Here is a 19524-nt window from a genome sequence, read left to right on the forward strand (position 1 = left end):
AGAGATGAGAAGCATCAATTCTTTGTTGTGGCACCTTAGTTGTTCATTGATTGCTCTCTCATATGTGCCTTGACCAGGGGGCTACAGCAGACTGAGTGACCCCTTGCTCGAGCCAGCGACCTTGGGCTCAAACTGGTGAGCCTTGCTCAAACCAGATGAGACCGCGCTCAAGCTGGCGACCTCAGGGTTTCAAACTAGGTCCTCCACGTCCGAGTCCAACGCTGTATCCACTGCACCACCACCTGGTCAGGCAGTTTTCAGTTATCATTTCAAATATTTAGGTTCTCAATCCATTGCTTCCTCTCTTCTCTTTCTGGTACCCTTGTGATGTGAATGTTGTTACATTTTATGTTGTCCCAGAAGTCCCTTAAAGTATCCTCATTTTTTAAAAATTCTTTTTTCTTTTTTCTGTTTTGCTACCTTGTCCTCCATAGCACAGATTCAATCTTCTGCTTCATCTAATCAGATGTTGATTCTATCTAATGTAATCTTCATTTCAATTACTGTATTCTTGTCTGACTGGTTCTGTTTCCTTTTTTAAATGTTTCCTATCTGTTGAAGTTCTCACTGATACCATCTATTCTTCTCCTAAGTTCACTGAGCATCCTATAACCAGTGCTTTGAACCCTGCATCTGGTAGATTGCTTACCTTCTTTTTATTTAGTTCTTTTTAAAAATTTTGCCCAGTTCATTTATTTTGGACATGTTTCTTTGTCTCCTCATTTGACTGCCTCCCTGTGTTTGTTTCTATGTATTAGGTAGATTTGCTACTTCTCCCACTTTTGGCAGAGGGGCCCATATGTATTAAGTGTCCTGTGGAGTCCAGTGGCACAGTCTTCCTCTTACCCGAGCTGGGTGCTCCAGGGGTGGTCCTCATGTGGGTTTTATGTGCCCGCCTGCTTTAGTTGAGCCTTGATTGCTGTTGGCACATCTGTAGGTGGAATTAGCCCTCCTCAGGCTGGCTGGCTGTGAGGACTTCCCATGACTACATTAGGGGAGCTATTGTGTGTGTGTTGATGCCACAAAGCAGGATTTGCTTTAGTGGTGCTCTGGTATCTGCTGAGTCCACTATTTGGGTGTGTCATTTGTGGCTGTAGAAAGATGGTGCTCTAGTGTGGTCCGAAGCCAGCCACCAGGTGTGTTGGTTCCAGGGCCTCTTAGGTAGGATTTCAGTGCTGACCACAGTCAGCTGCTGCCTGCATTCAGCCCAATGCTACCTGGTAGGAGCTATGAAGTGATATGCATTTAGTAGCTGCCTGTGCTGTGTGTGGAGGCACCTGGTAGTAGATATGCTGTGAACCAAAGCCAGCTGCCACTAGCACCAGGCTTGGGGCTGCTTAGCAAGAGGCACAGGGAAAGCTGAGGTCAGCCACTATTGGGGGAAGAGGGGAGGACCTTTGAGAAATTTTAGGAAAGTCTACTGCCCAGGCCTAGGCCAGAGACTTGTGGATTAGCCTCTGTAATAGGTTTGGATGGGTGTGGGATTTAGGTGGGTTGAGTCTCAGGGAATCACCAGGGCAGGGCGAACTATAAGCCAGGTTAATGGAGTCTCAGATTCTGTGCTCACCAGTGCCTTCAGGCTATATGTGGCAGGGGGTCAACAAAGAAACCGTGGTGGCTACTGGCACTTTTGTCCTGAGAGAGCTGCCCCTCCAGGTCTTGTCTTAAAGCCAGACTATTCAATTCCTTCCCATATGTCCCTAGCACTTTTTGAGCTGCTTTCCCGTTGCTGAAGCTTTGGGTGAGTTATTTCTGAGTGAGTCTGCATGGGCCCTTTAAGAGGATGCCTGGGTCTATAGCAGCCCTCTGTCTCACCCAGACTGAGTCCCTGCTGATTTCCACAGGCAAATGTTGTAGGATCTCCTTTTCCTGGCGCTGGTGCTCTGGGCTCGGGAGCCCAACTCCTCACTCCTCAGAGGTGACATCACTCCAGAGCTGAGATAGCCCACCCAGTTCTTAACAGCACATGTGGATGTGGGACCAGCACATTTCATGCCTCTGCCCCTCCTTCCAGTCTCAACATGGCTTCTTCTTTATGTCCTTACTTATAGGAGTTCTCTTCAGCTAGACTTCAGGTGTTCTGAAGGGTGGTGGTTCCATGTATTTGATGTGGTCATGGGAGTGGGCATTTACCTATACTGCCATCTTGACCAGAGGTCTCCAACAGCATTTCTCTTTAACAAATATGTAGGACAATATCACCATGAAAAATAACTTAATTCCTTTTTAAATAACAGGAATATAGGCTTATGCCTGTATTCTGTATTTAACAATTCTTGGAAATTTCATATTTTCAGAGTGTTTTGCCAACAACATGCCCCATCAGGAGAAGCTCAACGTGGTAAGCCTCTAAAATTTAGTATTGTGGGTTTAAAGAAAGGTAAATGTTAAGGTAGAAATGGAAAAGCCTGATTTACTAGCCTCACTTAATTAAAATACAAATTTCTAAGTTAAAATTTTATATAAGAAATTGTTAGTTTCTTTGAGCAGCGTGTAATATACTTTCTTTTTTGTGAACTACTCCTGTCAGTAAATACTTCGTTTGATTTCCACCATCTTCACTACAAAGTGAAGACTACTCCAGAACAAGGTAAGAAGCTTTGTTTTTTTGTGACTGCTTCTCCTCTAAAGATTTTAATTATTGATTTTATTTTATTTTTTTTATTTTATTTTTTTTCCCATTTTTCTGAAGCTGGAAACAGGGAGAGACAGTCAGACAGACTCCCGCATGCGCCCGACCGGGATCCACCCCGCACGCCCACCAGGGGCGACGCTCTGCCCACCAGGGGGCGATGCTCTGCCCATCCTGGGCGTCGCCATGTTGCGACCAGAGCCACTCTAGCGCCTGAGGCAGAGGCCACAGAGCCATCCCCAGTGCCCGGGCCATCTTTGCTCCAATGGAGCCTTGGCTGCGAGAGGGGAAGAGAGAGACAGAGAGGAAAGCGCGGCGGAGGGGTGGAGAAGCAAATGGGCGCTTCTCCTGTGTGCCCTGGCCAGGAATCGAACCCGGGTCCTACGCACACTAGGCCGACGCTCTACCGCTGAGCCAACTGGCCAGGGCCTAATTATTGATTTTAGAGAGGAGAGAGAGAGAGAGAGAGAGAGAGAGAGAGAAGGGGAGAATTTTTAGTAGACAAAATTGATCAAGTGCTGCGCGGTCCCTAACTGAAACTGTCCTCAGTTAACCCGATTAGCATTTCAGTTCTAATAATGGTTAGCAATTCAGTTCTGCAGTTGGGCCAAGGCTAACCGGAACGGGGGGGGGGGGGGGGGGGGGGGGGCGCTCATTCGTTCCTGACGGGTTTCCACATTCCGCTGGAACAGCAGTGTCTTCTTCGCATTCAGTCTGGACTGCTCCTGTGCACTGGATCAGGGCCTCTCTCGAAAGGCTCAGCTGTGTGTCATTCCAGCTGCATTTTGCAGTTGGAAACAGCACTTTTCGAACAATATCATTACTGTCATTTTTCAGTCATTACTTTTTTTTTTTTTTGGATAATGGGTTGATGTTTTGGATGGTAATAAGAAATCCTAAATTTATATTCTTTCAAAATATGTGTTATTTGTAGGAATTTGGTAGCCTTATCCATAGTAAGAATTGGGCCCAAGTTGGGTCCTAATGAGGGCGGACTGGAGATACAGTTACACTTCCTAGAATAACTGGGTGTGCATAAAATAAGCTATTAAGAACTAAACGCCGTTCCAATCAAAATTCTCTTTTTCTTTTTGGCTGTGAACATTTCCCTTTTAACTTATTAGGAAATACTATGAAAAGCAATGTTGTCAATCAGTGTTTACTGACAGGAAAGATAACAACAGTGTTAGTTTTAAAAAGCAGATTATAACACTGGTGAATCCTTTTTCCAGAAGATTGTTTCTTTTGAATTCTCCCCCAAATTTTCTGTGTACACAAATACACCTACTGCTTACTTGCTCTCTTCCCTCAACACAGCCTAGAGAGCCTGCTGTATCAGCACAAGTGCATTTGCTCACTTTGAAAAGGCTGCGTGGGTCTGACCTGTGGTGGCGCAGTGGGTAAAGCGTCAACCTGGAAATACTGAGGTCGCCAGTTCGAAACCCTGGACTTGCCTGGTCAAGGCACATATAGGAGTTGATGCTTCCTGCTCCTCCTTTCTGTCTGTCTGTCTGTCTCTCTCTCTAAAATGAATAAAAAAAATATTTAAAAGAAAAGGCTGCATGGGGTCCCATTGTGAATATTAAGTCACATACTGACTGAACTAGTCTCTGCATGGTGCACATTTAGGTTATTCCCAGTTTTGTTTTGTTTTTATCACAATTTAAACTGTAGTTAGGCCTGACCAGGCGGTGGCACAGTGAGTAGAGTGTCAACTAGGATGCTGAGGACCCAGGTTCAAAACCTCGAGGTCGCTGGCTTGCACGTGGGATCATAGACATGGCCCAATGGTTGTTGGCTTGAGCCCAAGGGTCACTGGCTTGAGCAAGGGACACTCACTGTAGACCCCCGGTCAAGGCACATATGAGAACACAGTCAATGAACAACTAAGGTGCTGCAACAAAAATTTGATGCTTCTCATCTCTCTCCCTTCCTGTCTGTCCCTCTGTCTCTCTCACTCTCTGTCAAAAAAACCAAAAACTGTAGTTAGCATTTTTCTCCATTGACCTTTGTGCCTTTATACAATAAACTATTAAGAAAACTTCCTATAAGTAGATTGCTAGATCAAAGAGTATAAATAATGAAATTTTGGATGACTATTGGCTAATTATCTTCCAAAGAGGCTGCACCAGTTACCCAAATCCTTGCACCTTCATCTTTGTCCATGTGATAGGGGAAAGCTTGGCCTCTGTTTTACTTTGCATATCTTTACTTAGGAGTGAAATTGATCACACCCTATCTTTTGATCAGTTATATGTATTTTCCTGGGTTTTTTTCCTTAAGATTTTAATTATGATTTTAGAGAGGGCAGAGAGAGAGAAAGGGAGGAGGAACAGGAAGCATCAGCTCATAGTAGTTGCTTCTCATGCGCCTTGACCAGGCAACCAGGGTTTGGAACTGGTGACCTCAGCGTTCCAAGTTGACACCACTGTAGGTCAAGCAATCTGTTTTTCTATTTAATGAACCTTCTCTCCAGAGGGTTCCCCATTTGCCCATTTTACTACTCAAATGTCTTTTCTGTATTGATTTATGAGATCTTTTTATATTTTTAAATTGGTCTTTTATCATCTGTGTTACAAACATTCAGTTTAAGTTTTGCTATATCTTTTGACTTTGTAATTAAACTTCTGGCATGTAAGAATTTTATTATTTTATGCAGTCAAGCATCAGTCTTTTCATTTATGGATTCTGGTTTCTACATGATTTTTATTTTCAGCCTATTTTTCAGGAATGAAAAGAAAAAGAGGAAGGAAGAAAGGTCCTCGAGCAAACATTCCTGGACAGGTACTCTGACTAAACTTCATTATACCTTTAAGTTTCTTTTTACAAAGCCCTCCTTTTTTTTTTATTTTTTATTTTTTTACAGCGATAGAGAGAGGGGGGGGGGATAGACAGGCAGGAATGGAGAGATGAGAAGCATCAATCATTAGTTTTTCATTGCGCATTGTGACACCTTAGTTGTTCATTGATTGCTTTCTCATATGTGCCTTGACCGTGGGGCCACAGCAGACCGAGTAACCCCTTGCTGGAGCCAGTGACCTTGGGCTCAAGCTGGTGATCTTTGCTCAAACCAGATGAGCCCGCGCTCAAGCTGGAGAGCTCAGGGTCTCGAACCTGGGTCCTTGGCATCCCAGTCCGACGCTTTATCCACTGCTCCACCGCCTGGTCAGGCACAAAGCCCTCCTTTTAACCATGCTGAACTTCAGGAGAAATGATGATAGCACCTCAGAGAAATGAACATTAAAGAGAAGTGAGATGTGTTTTGGGTATCTAAGCTCATGATTCGGGAGGTGACAGTCCCACAGCGCCCATTACACATCCCCTGGTACCAAATTAGTAAGAAGAATCTGAGCCTCAGGGTGCTATGGTCTTAACATGGGCAGAGGTGGCTGAGCACCTTACCTAGCCAAGAACTTCCCAGCTGCATGAGCCATGCTTCAGTCTGCGACCTACTTTGTAACTTAAAATTTTCTGGATTTCTCCTATGTGAAAAGCATATGAAAATATTTGGGGCATTTCAAACAGTTTTTTACACATCAGCTCAAATAAGGTAAATTAATATGAACTAGCAACCTTCACCTTCTGTTTATACAAAAGGTGCTTGTCACAACTCTTGATGTTTTGTTATATGAAACAAAAAAACATTTGATGTTTACATCTACAGGTGAATGTGGGCCATGATTTTCACCATATGCATATCATTAAATCAGACACAACAGAAGATTGGTTTTGATTTTATGCAATATTAAATGCCAACAGTAAAATCAGTGTAAAGTAATCTTGGTTTTTTTCTCCTTCTAGCAATCTGAGCCAATGACATCAAATAGGTGCATGAAACAAATGCATGAAGAGGATGACAGGTGCACGAGTTTCTGTAAGCTTTGTCTGGAACAAATCTGACGTACAGTACTTACAAAAAGGATGACTCGTGTATTTCAGAGCTGCTGTCCCACTTGATTCTTCTAGACCTGTAATAACTAGTTACAAAGAGTAAAAATTTTTGTCTTAACTATGCACTTTATTATAACCCCAGCAGATCAAAATAAGTTAGGTTGGGATGGTCCATCACTCTTCAGTATTAAGAGAGAATATATTTTGGGGGAAGGGAGAAAAAGAGACAGGAAGGGAGAGAGAGGGTGAGAAACATCAACTTGTACTTATTTTCACTTGAGTCATCCATTGATTGCTTCTCATATGTTCTTTGACCTGGGCCATGCCAGTGTGCCCTTGTTCAAGCCACACCTAGGGCTTTTCACACCAGAGACACTTCTTTTTGGCTCAAGCCGGTGAGTTTTGTGATTGTGCGGACAGTCCCCTGCTCAGGCCAGCAACCCTCATGCTGATGAGTCTGTACTCAGAGCTGGAAACCTCAGGCCTTGAACCAGAGGCCTCCACATTCTGGGATGATGTTTTATCCACTGTACCACCACAAGTCAGGCAAAAAAGAATATACTTTTTGATGGAGAAGCCAGGGTGGCCTGAGCTCAGAATACATTGATGTGCCACCCCTCACACTGGGATTCCCACACCCCAGGTAGCTGGTGCCAGTAAGTGTAGCTTTCTGTTCTTTAAGCAGAAAAACCTTCCATAGCAACACACAGTAACTGTGACAGAAAAAAATGACAGACTCTCACTGCAACAATTTAAAACTAAATTTTAGAAAATTTTCTGGATTCATATTATTTTAAATGGAGTTTTTCACGTTTTCATAAAATTTCATTCATTGTTTCAGCTAGAAAAACTTAGGTCTGATGAAATTATAATTAATAGGAAAGCTAACGGTACTGTATGTCCTCTCTTAACCAATGACGTCATCTACCACGAGGCAGGGTCCACGGTGGCCACGTGATCTGCGATAGCTCCCCTGAGACTGTTTACTTCTAAAATGTTTTTCTTATTCTTAGATGCAGCTGGGAAAGTTCCTTTTCTTAAGAAATGTAAGGATGCAGGACTTCTTGATGATTTATTTGAAGGAATATTAGACAAACTTCATTTGATTCAGAAAAAACTCAGGAATGAGATGACTTCAGAATCAGGTACTAAAACAGCAAAATTCCTACATAAAGACTTCTCACAGACCTACGTATAAAATAAAACCAAAAACATACATATTTTCCAAGATATTATTTTCCTTCATCTCATTCTTTTTGTTTGTTTGTATTTTTCTGAAGTGAGAAGCAGGGAAGCAGTCAGACTCCCACAGGCACCCATCCGGGATCCACCCAGCATGCCCACCAGGGGGTGATGCTCTGTCCATCTGGGGTGTTGCTCTGTTGTGGCTGGAGCCATTCTAGTGCCTGAGGTGGAAGCCATGGAGCCATCCTCAGCGCCTGGGCCAACTTTGCTCCAATGGAGCCTTGGCTGCAGGAGGGGAAAAGAGAGAGGAAGGAGAGGGGGAGGAGTGGAGAAGCAGACGGGTGCTTCTCCTGTGTGCCCTGACCGGGAATCAAACCCAGGACTTCCACATGCTGGGCCAACGCTCTACCACTAAGCCAACCGGCCAGGGCCCCTTCATCTCATTCTTTAATAAAATCCATTGTTCCAGATCTCTCGTTTTTTATAAATCAACAGGATGTAACTCACAAACCCATTAATTTCATAAAGAGTGCCCTGGCCTGTTGGTTCAGTGGTAGAGCATCTTAGCACATGGCCTCAGGGGCTAAGAAGAGCTCAGTTGCTAAGCAACAGAGCAATGCCCCAGATGGGCAGAGCAACAGCACCTTGTGGGCTTGTTGGGTGGATTATGGTCAGGGCATATGTGGGAGTTTATCTCTGTGCCTCCCCTCCTCTCACTGAATAAGATAATAAATAAAATTTTAAAAATAAAATAAGAAGTACCTTAATGCCTTGAAGGTTTTCATGGGTTTTCCAGAGGTGCATAGCTGAGCAACCAGCAAGGAATGGGCACTCCAGACCCAGATCCAGTCAAATGTCCAGCCCCCCCCCCCCCACACACAGCTCAGTACACTTGTTTAAAAGATCTGAGAATAGCATTATTAGTTTTAACTCAAATTCTGTTCCTTAATAAACCAAGTGTCTTTTTTGGTATTGTTCAAGTTTAAAGTATAGAAGTAATTTTCTTGTTCTGACTGATGTTTGGCTTAGTTAAATGTGACCTTTCGTTAGGAGCTCTTTGGGAAGTTTAAGTTCCATTCATACGTGCATGTATGTAGCCACTTACCCTTTGGATCATATATCCTATGTGCTTAAAACCTTTATTATAAATATGGCTATTTTATGGGGAAAGGCTCGACAGTCTATACTTTCCTCAACAATATAAATGATTATTTGAAACGGATTATTTTCTTTAGGACAGAACCAAAAAATGAAAGAGCAAACACTTCCAAAAGATCATTCACTGAATTTCTTCTTTTGTCTAGACCAGGGGTAGTCAACCTTTTTATACCTACCGCCCACTTTTGTATCTCTGTTAGTAGTAAAATTTTCTAACCACCCACCGGTTCCACAGTAATAGTGATTTATAAAGTAGGGAAGTAACTTTACTTTATTAAATTTATAAAGCAGAGTTACAGCAAGTTAAAGCATATAATAATAATTACTTACCAAGTACTTTATGTCAGATTTTCACTGTTTGGCAGAATAAATCTTTATAAAACACCTAATATAGTTAAATCTATCTTTTTATTTATACTTTGGTTGCTCTGCTTCCGCCCACCTTGAAAGCTGGAAGGCCCGCTAGTGGGCGGCAGGGGCCAGGTTGACCACCGCTGCTCTAGACCAAGCACTTCTCAAGCTTGAGCGTGCCCCTCAGTCACCTGAAAGGCTTATTACATCACAGATAGCTGGGCCTCACTCCTGGAGGTCCTCATTCAGTAGATGTGCCAAGAATTTGCATTTTTTAAAATTTATTGATTGATTTTAGAGGAGAGAGAAAGGGGGAGGAGAGCAGGAAGCATCAGCTTGTATGTACCTTGACTGGGCAAGCCCAGGGTTTCGAACTGGCAACCTCAGCACTCCAGGTCGAAGCCTTACCCACTGTGCCACCACAAGCCAGGCAGAGTCTGCATTTCTAACACGCTCCCAGGGGAGGCTGCTGTTCCTGCAGTCTAACACAGTTCTGTGGTACATAACTGTTCTCTTTACTTTTCCTTTTGGGGTTTATCTTGTGCGTATATAAATGATTGAAACTAAAACGGAAAATGTTTTTCTCCCTCCAGAGTATGAAGAGATTGGGACTTCACTTTTTGCCTGTAAACTGTTTGAAGACACATTTGTAAATTTTCAAGGAGGTATATGAGTTATAATTGAGTGGCAAAGTTTATAAATACTTATATCTATTGAAATAATATACTATTCAGGTGATAACAATCATATTTCATTGGGAACATTGTTTTATTAAATGAAAAAGCCCACTTACAAAGGAGTATCGTCGCACAAACACAAGAAAAAACGTGTAAACACAGAGGTGCACATCTACACAGAAAACTGCACCCAGTCGGAGACAGCACTTCCCTGTAGGTGGCCAGATTATAGTGTCGCCGTTTTCTTTAGTGTCTTTAGTGCCCCGTTGTATTTTCCGCATTTTCTAACATACACATAATATTTTGTGTAGACCAGGGGTCTCTGGTGTAGACAAAACAAAAACTGCAAAATGGCAGAGTATTTGGCGCCCTGTTCGAGAATCGGCAGGAACAAGTGAAGCAGCCTTTGGCCTCTGCCCTCAGGCAGCCAGGCTATGACAAATAAGCCACCGTTTGTCTCCCTCCCACTCGCTGTGATGTATCCGTATTTCAGTTCTCTCTACATTAATCGCACATCCAGTGGGGATGGGGGTTGTGACTGATCTACTCGAAAGCTTATCAGAGAAAAATGAGCAATAACTGAAAATTTTTTGAAAAAGAAGAAAACCTGGTAGGGGCAGACTTAACCTTTCTATAAAATAGCAACCATTTACTGAGTAGGTCCTTCTGCCATTGTTTAAGATGCCTTCAAAACACTGCTTTCACTTACTGTGAGTCTGACCTGCTGCTCCATCAAGGCTGCCACACACACCTGAGCAGGTGTGCTGCTCTTCCTGGCGGGGATGGGGCCAGATTCCTACAGAATTTTTTGCAAATGGCTTCCCCAGTTGCACAAATACAGTGCCTTACACTCTTGTCCTTTCCCATGATGTATCTGTCTGTCCAGCAAATGGCATTAGGACAATAGGTTTTCCCTCTGGAAGATATATTAATTCATATCCCTGTCTCAATATACACAAGCTTTTCTCACTTTTTTCCTATTACACATTTCTATTTGAATTTTGTATTACATTTGTAACCAGAAAAAATATTTTTTAAATCTGCCAAAAATAGTGTCTCTTAACAGTGTCTTGAGAATGTCTGCATACTTCTAACAGGAATATCTGTGTATTTTTTTAAAGTAGCCTTTAAAATCTTTTTCTCAAAAGCTTTATTTTGTAGGGGACATTCATCTGTGCTTTTCTTCATATAAATGTTACATGTTTGGAACATGTCATGTGTTTGGGAGGGTGAGCTGGAGTGGGCACCAGGGGACACAACTTACTCTCTCATGAGAACTAACCTGCAAGGCCTAACTTCTGACACTCCCACTGATAAGACTCTTGCTTCATTTAGCCTTTCTAATGTTCCAGAAAGTTAACTACAGGTACACAGGGGTTCTAAGATTATATATTAAAATTCTTCAGTTTTGAGGGTTTTTTGATAGAGACAAGAAGAGAGTGAGGGAGGAGAGTGATGAGAAGCATCAACTCGTAGTTGCTTCACTTGAGTTGTTTACTGATCGCTTCTCATACATGCCTTGACCTGGGTGCTCAAGCCAGCAACCTTGGGCTCCAGCCAGTGACCTTTTTGGGGTCCTAGCCAGCGGCCATGTTGATGATCCCATGCTTAAGCCGATGACCCTGTGCTCAAGCTGGCAACCCCACACTAGCCGGTGACCTCAGGGTGTCGCACCAGGCGGACGCCCAAGCCATTGTGCCACTGCCGGTCAGGCAGTTTTGAGGTTTTAAAAAAATGACATTGCCACTGAGTAATCTTCCTAAGTTTCCACATTAAAAGCCAATTTCTAAATAAAATCAAGAGCTTTATGTACCATTAAAAATTGGATACATTTTTATGAAAGATTTGCCCTTACCCTTGATATTCTAAATACTCTCGCCCTGGCCGGTTGGCTCAGCGGTAGAGCGTCGGCCTAGCGTGCGGAGGACCCGGGTTCGATTCCCGGCCAGGGCACATAGGAGAAGCGCCCATTTTCTTCTCCACCCCTCCGCCGCGCTTTCCTCTCTGTCTCTCTCTTCCCCTCCCGCAGCCAAGGCTCCATTGGAGCAAGGATGGCCCGGGCGCTGGGGATAGTTCTGTGGCCTCTGCCTCAGGCGCTAGAGTGGCTCTGGTCGCAACATGGCGACGCCCAGGATGGGCAGAGCATCGCCCCCTGGTGGGCAGAGCGTCGCCTCTGGTGGGCATGCTGGGTGGATCCCGGTTGGGCGCATGCAGGAGTCTGTCTGACTGTCTCTCCCTGTTTCCAGCTTCAGAAAAATGAAGAAAAAAAAAAAAAAAAGAATACTCTCCAATCATCATCTCAACACATGGATATAGTGGGCAGGAAGGTATACAGTCGCTGCTTTGAGTTTTCCAAGATACCCAAAGGGGCTTCTTCTGCTATAAATAATACAAAATCTTAAAGATTTACAGACTAGCTCTATGTGTAATGAAATACTAGAATTCTATCCTAAATTAGAAGAGGAAGCAGCGACATTCCTTATAAGCCCCTAGATTCTTTTCCTTTGGATGTACAATGCTCTTGCAAATGAAAGGGGCTAGAATAATACACTGGTGATAAAACTATTGAATAATGAAATCATTTTATGCCTTCTTGTAGGATTACAGACTAGAATCCATCAATGTGAAGAAACACAGCAGCAGATGAAGAAAGAGATTGAGCTACTTCAGGACTTAAAACAAACCTTGTCCTCTGGTCAAGAAAATAGAGCCCCTAGTCCAAGTTGTACTTCAGTATCCTCTCGATCTTCTTAAGAATCGCCATTTCCTAAGCCAGGAATAAGGCATAGTTCCAAGCAGGCTGAAACTGGAGACCAGGCCTGTGGAAGCCACACATCTCTAGGACAGGGCCTCCGTTGTCACTGGTCTGCAAACTTCAGTCCTCACTGGCTCTTACAACTATTCAAGCCTAACTGGGAGTTTGCTACGTTTTATATCACTCCTACCTCCCTGCTCTGACAAAATGGTTCAGGTTCTACTTGAGTAAATTGGGTCATGCCTCTCATCTCACCCACCCTCGGGACAAAAAATCTTTCCCCCTGGCTTCCTGCTGACACATTCCCTCCCTCTCTCTCCCTCTTTGTGACCTAGGCTGATTCTATTAACACACCAGGTGCTCCTGGCCCCAGGGCCTTTTCACATCCTGTTGTGAAGTCTTAACTGCCCTGTTCACACTGCTACCAGGGTAGCCCACTGTATCTTCCATCACTCAGAGAACACAAGCCCTCTAAGGGCAGGAACGCACTACTGTGTTAGCTCACCCTCACATTCCCAGCACCTAGCATGCTCAGTAAATGTTTGTTGAATACATACATAAATTTCTTATTTTTTGAGACTATTTCCAGCCCATAATGCATCTTCGATGTACTAAATTTGAAAGGTGTATTTCACTTGTACAAAATGTACCTGTCTTGTTACAAAGTCTGCTTTTTAAATTCCTTTTCAGCCAGTCACCACACAGGCATACACCATCTTCAAAATAAACATTGAAATTTAAAACTGGACTCTGAACAAGAACAATCTGTTGCAAGAATGTGACATAGATGAAAAAGAACATGTCCATTCCTGTTGTAATGGCACCCCTAGCCCAAGTCATTCTTAGTGAGGGACAAAAATCTAGATTAGTGATTTTCAGATTTGCACATCAGAATCACCTGGGGAACTAAAAAATGTACAAAACCCTGACTTCATCCAGACCCTCTGAACAAAGATTTCCCCTGGTCTAGGTAACTGGAACTCAACCTCTTCCCAATATTGAATCCTGTAGCAAAGCTTACCTCAGTAATAGTTTTGACATCATCTTTATTTTAAAACTGTGTCCCCACGGCCCTGGCCGGTTGGCTCAGTGGTAGAGCGTCAGCCTGGTGTGCAGGAGTCTCGGGTTCGATTCCTGGCCAGGGCACACAGGAGAGGCGCCCATCTGCTTCTCCACCCCTCCCCCTCTCCTTCCTCTCTCTCTCTCTCTTCCCCTCCCGCAGCCAAGGCTCCATTGGAGCAAAGTTGGCCCTGGCGCTGAGGATGGCTCTATGGCCTCTGCCTCAGGTGCTAGAATGGCTCTGGCTGCAACAGAGCGACGCCCCCTGGTGGGCATGCCGGGTGGATCCTGGTCTGTCTGACTGCCTCGCCGTTTCCAACTACAGAAAAATACAAAAAATAAAATTAAAAAAATAAATAAAACTGTGTCCCTGCACTTTACTTTCAGATGTAATCTGTCATTCACAGGAAGTAATCTGGTTTACTGCAGCTAGAGTTCCAGTCATAAAGTAAGCAAATATCATGTAAACTGTTAAAAGTTTGGCTTTGTACTTTAGCTATTTTATTTACTACTAGAAAACTTGAATCAAATAATTTAATTCAGCTGAGCCTAATCCTGCCTACTTCATGATACAAAATGTGGGCACAGAAATGTATGTGAAGCCTGACATGGGAAATAACTGCTCTCATACACACACCCTACCCTCACCAACATTTCCACCTAACAGACCTGGCTTTTCTCCATTTTATTTTATTTTATTTTTGGTATTTTTCTGAAGTTGGAAACAGGGAGGCAGTCAGACAGACTCCTGCATGTGCCCAACTGGGATCCACCCGGCATGCCCACCAGGGGGCGGTGCTCTGCTCATCTGGGGCATCACTCTGTTGCGAGCAGAGCCCTTCTAGCGCCTGAGGCAGAGGCCATAGAGCCATCCCCAGTGCCCAGGCCAACTTTGCTCCAATGGAGCCCTGGTTGCGGGAGGGGAAGAGAGAGAGAGAGGAAGGAGGGGGAGGGGTGGAGAAGCAGATGGGCGCTTCTCCTGTGTGCCCTGGCCGGGAATCGAACCCGGGACTCTTGCACGCCAGGCCGACGCTCTATCACTGAACCAACCAGCCAGGGCCTTTTCTCCATTTTAATCAAACCAGTTTAGGTTAAGCTCCGGAAGGCTCATTAGCCCCACCTGCAAGCCTCTGCTTGTGCCACATAACTAGTTTTTAGAAGTGAGCTAAAAGGACACACTTTCCACCACACTGCATAAACATCTTCAGGTAGGCTTCTCATCTTAACTCTACTAGATTTTCTCTGGCTATCATGAAAAGCTGTTTACAAATACCCTATTGTGTTAACTTGTAAACCTTTCCTGATAATCTATACATTCCTTGAGAACCAGACTATGTCTCTCCCTTCATTTACAAGTACCCCAAAGGATCCAGGTATATTTTTCTGCTATGACAGTTCAATTGTACTATCTTTCAGCAGAAATAAAAGGATTTCTATAGGTGTGTGTGTGTGTGTGTGTGTGTGTGTGTGTGTGTGTGTGTGTGTGTGTGTGTGTGTGTGTATAGTTGAGAACCAGTTGACATGTTCATGATGATAACCTGCTTTTAACCTGATACATGCCAGGGCTCAGTACTGATTTTGTTGTTGCAAAATACACATAAAGTTTACCATGTTAACCATGTTTATGTGGACAGTTCTATAGCATTAAGTAAATTCACACTGTTTTGCCACTGTCACCACCATCCACCCACAACACTCTGCATCTTGCAAAACCAAAACCCTCTACCTATTAAACATGAACCTCCCACTGCAGTCTGCAGTCGGCCACCACAGCTGTACTTTCTGTCTCTGCATGTGACCACTCCTGGAACCTCATGTAAGTGGGACCATACAGTTTTTGTCCTTTTGTCTGGCTTCACTTCGCACAATGTCTTCAAGGCTTGTCCAAGCTGTAGCACGTGTCAGTCTCCTTTTTATGGCTGTGTTTGACTGACTTCTGAGGGGCGGAGCGGGGGAACGACGACGGTACACGCCCGTTTTAACAGATTATTTATTAGTATGTCATTCTAAACATTTCATAAATACCACCTATACATTAGAATATCAAACACTGTTCCAGGAAGAAGTTCGAGAGTACATTTAGGACTATTTTAGGAAATATGAATACTTTGGCTTTCATTATTACATCAAATGAAGAAAGCAATTCGAAGAGTAGTTTTCATCTCTATGATTAACAACAAAACCAAGTAGAAAAATAAGTGTATTGGAAAAAAAAAAGGATACTTAAGTAATTTGAAGGACTTATTCCTGTTCTCTTCACTACATACATACTCATACAAATTAGTAATATGAGAAGTGGTTCTTCATCTATATTAGAAACTCAGTAAATATTTGTTGAATGAATGAACCATGTATGGAAATGGACCTATTTGTGCTTTTTAAAAAGTTTTCTTCAAGTAGAGCAATAGTAAACATACTTAAGTTTGTTTTGTCTGGATCAGAAACCTACAGAACAGGGATTGTTACAAACACTACCCATCCTAATAAAGTAATGTGTTATCAACCTAGTAAAAAAAATTCTATCATGGTACAAAACTAATTCTAACCTAATTGGTTGGTTTCAATCGCTTGTAACATGGTCAAGAAAAGAGGCTGGGTCTTGTAGATCTGTATATATTTTACCTACCAATGAATTCCGACCTTTGGGCCTCTCTCGCCTGCCACCACCCACACTTAAAAACTCTGCTAAAAATAGGAGCTGCCATATCTCTTCACCCTCTCGTTGATATGGTTCTGAAAATGTATTTAGGCTCCAAGTTCAGATGGGAGGATTTTCTAAGCAGGAAACAGTTCACGAAGAGAGTCCCCACAAATGGAAATGAGCCTGCAGGTGGAGGACTGAGCGAAGCTTTGTTCTTAAAGCAAGCTCAACTGACACATGATAAAACTCAGTGTTTAATATTCTTACCTTCCAAATCACACTTCATAACCAGACCCCCAAAACAACCAAAACCCCCATAATTTTACCATTTTACAAGGTTCAATTGTGATAAATATTAGATCTAACACAAAAGGAGATGAAAATCAAATAAAAGCTGGAAAACTTTGAGACAGGTAAACTGGTGATGGATTTGGCCTATATAAGAGATAAAACAACTTCCACTAAGCCCTGTGAGAGAGCTGGGTTTAAGAACATCTTTGAGTCCGATGTACAGACTGATGATTTAGCAGCCACTGCTTAGGAAAGCAAGAGTATATTGAGTATGTTGTATTTTCCTCTTACGATTGGCAATAGGAGAAAAGGTGTGTCTGTGGGGGCAATTTACACTTGAGTTCTCAAATTTTATCTTAATAAAACATCATTAAATAATAGTTGGGGTTGGTTTTTTGGGGTATTTTTTTTGAGATTCTAATTTATAAAATATTCACCTTTGTCCAAACAAAGTTTCTTTCATTGTCAGCTTTTCATGGACAGTTACAAATATCACTATTCTTCATGTGCTTAAGAGAAATCTTGGCTAACCTAAAAATTTATCTTTATAAAATTATTTCAATAGATTTAACTCATATTAAACAATATTATTTTCATATACCATGAAGTTACAAAAAAGTCCATCACAAAAACAAAAGCCTCAGAAGATCTCAACTGTCCCTTCACCAGTAAGGCAGCTGAACCAGCAGCCTCTGCAGCACGTCAACAAGCCCGTGTCCGCAGCTTGAATTCACGGTGGTTCACACACTGTCCCCACTCCTAGTGTCCAAAGTCTTGTTGATATGTGAGCCAGAAGAGTTGCCACAAACTTCCCCTTTCCACATTCAGAAATTCCTCTAATAATAAACAAAAAACCAGCTAAACTTTCACCTTCTTACAATGTTCCAGCCAAACCTATTGTCACATTTCAAATAGATACATCTTGAAACAAGAGTTTAAAGTAGGTTCAGGGAAAGCCATACACATCCTTCATATATTCCTACACAGAGAAATGTGTCTCAGATATGATATAAACCTAATGGTTTTTTACCTGCAGAATTACATCACCAGGAGGGCACAAAGGACATACATCACCAGTGCCCAAAGCACTCACACAAAACCCAGCAGCCTTGGTGTCAGTTCTTAAAGGCTCCACATTTACTGGCTTTAGCAATGAATTCCTTTAGCAGAGGGCCATCCATTTGCCAAAATGCTGCAGTCTGTGTAACTTCTGTCAAATGATTGATGCAAAACTTAAAGCAGAATTCTTCTAAATCCTGGACATACACGACAAAAATAAAAACAAGAAGAGGCCTTTTTTATTAACTGAATTATTTCTCTCCAAACCACTCACCCCAAGTATCTCACCCTCCCCCAGAAAAAAGAGTTTAGTCCAGAAACTTCAAATTAGGCTAACAAGTGACCACCAGTAGGTGTCAAAAAACACATACTATTTACTCACAACACCGTGAAAGCAATGGTTCCCCTATCTCATCTGACTCCAAAACACCCGTATGTAAACACAGTCTATGACAGGAAGTTTCCTCACGTCTATCACATAGTTTAGTCATATTTAAAGACATTATTTTAAAAAGCTGAACACGGCCCTGTTGGCTCAGTGGTAGAGAATTGGCCCGGTGTGTGGAAGTCCCGGGTTCGATTTCCGGCCAGGGCACACAGGAGAAGTGCCCATCTGCTTCTCCACCCTTCCCCTCTCCTTTCTCTCTATCTCTGTCTTCCCCTCCTGCAGCCAAGGCTTCATTGGAGCAATGTTGGCCCAGGTGCTGAGGATGGCTCTGTGGCCTCTGCCTCAAGCGCTAGAATGGCTCCAGTTGCAGCAGAGCAACATCTCAGATCGGCAGAGCATCGCCCCCTGGTGGGCATGCCGGGTGGATCCTGGTCGGGCATATGCAGGAGTCTGTCTCTCTGCCTCCCTGCTTCTCACTTCAGAAAAATACAAAAAAAAAAAAAAGCTGAACACAACTTTAGTTCCTAACATATGTTTTACTGCAATCAAGAAGTCAGAGAAAAGAAGTAAGATGGGGGTTATTTAGTCTAAGGAAGAGAAGACTGTAAGAAATAGCAAAGTGATGAAGAGGTGTAGTCAACCTGAAGTGACACATTAAAAAAAAATTCCAAGGACCTCAAATTCACTTTCATGCTCACTTAAACAAAAACACCTTCAGGCTAATACACAAGAACTTCCACCACACCAATTTCTCAGACAGTTCATATAGAAAGAATATTCACAGAGATTGGATTATTCAGTCAGACAAATGGAGGTCACCAACTCCCAATATTCAGGAAAGTAACATATACAAGTGATAAACCGAACAATTAAAAAATCTGCCTAGATAATACATACTGTCATCCCCATCAAAACTCTACTATAATGTAGGTTGCTCCTCCATGTGTTGGAACATATATTTATTAAATCAATTAGAGACCTGGAATATATACAAAGAATAAGTATATTAAAACAAATCCTACTAAAAGCTCTTATCACAAATAGCTTGACTTTTATCACTTGGCTGGATACAGAAAAGGTACTCAGGGTTCTATCAAACCTGGAACTCAATAACATTTAAACTGTACGGTCTTGGTTTCCCATTCCCAGCCACCATGAAATGAGAATTTTAGAGAGAGTGGAGAAGGGCCCAACAAACATATGGGCATACCCCTTTTCTGCTCTCTCAGTGCAGACCCCTGAAAACAGACTTTCTCTGTCCTAAGGTACCCCTGTCCCTAGCCTGAATGATCTCCCTCCGGTCATATAGCCAGTAGGAGATAATCCCCATCCACCGTGTATCTGCTAGCTGCTGCCAGGGTTTTATTTTATAGATAATTCAAAACACTTTTAAAATGTGAGCACAACCTCTGGGTCCATATTTTTAATGAGGGTGCC

The 19524-nt window shown here is 42.8% G+C and overlaps 2 protein-coding genes across 7 annotated transcripts in view; one reads left to right on the forward strand and one right to left on the reverse strand.

Moving 5' to 3' along the window:
* SETDB2 (SET domain bifurcated histone lysine methyltransferase 2) overlaps positions 1–13057 on the forward strand; it is a 110349-nt gene extending 97292 nt beyond the window's left edge. The window contains exons 15-21 of the mRNA XM_066380903.1: positions 2298–2341; positions 2531–2590; positions 5349–5416; positions 6434–6506; positions 7537–7668; positions 9811–9882; positions 12494–13057. Coding sequence (XP_066237000.1) covers positions 2298–2341; positions 2531–2590; positions 5349–5416; positions 6434–6506; positions 7537–7668; positions 9811–9882; positions 12494–12648 — 604 coding nt within the window. The 3' untranslated portion in view covers positions 12649–13057. The remainder of the gene's footprint in view (positions 1–2297; positions 2342–2530; positions 2591–5348; positions 5417–6433; positions 6507–7536; positions 7669–9810; positions 9883–12493) is intronic.
* Positions 13058–15681: 2624 nt separating this feature from the next.
* RCBTB1 (RCC1 and BTB domain containing protein 1) overlaps positions 15682–19524 on the reverse strand; it is a 48989-nt gene continuing 45146 nt past the window's right edge. For all 6 annotated transcript variants that reach the window (XM_066380911.1, XM_066380912.1, XM_066380914.1 and 3 more), the window contains exon 12: positions 15682–17896. In XM_066380911.1, coding sequence (XP_066237008.1) covers positions 17756–17896 — 141 coding nt within the window. In that variant the 3' untranslated portion in view covers positions 15682–17755. The remainder of the gene's footprint in view (positions 17897–19524) is intronic.

The sequence above is a fragment of the Saccopteryx leptura genome, chromosome 4 (assembly GCF_036850995.1).
Source record: "Saccopteryx leptura isolate mSacLep1 chromosome 4, mSacLep1_pri_phased_curated, whole genome shotgun sequence".
Classification (NCBI taxonomy): domain Eukaryota; kingdom Metazoa; phylum Chordata; class Mammalia; order Chiroptera; family Emballonuridae; genus Saccopteryx; species Saccopteryx leptura.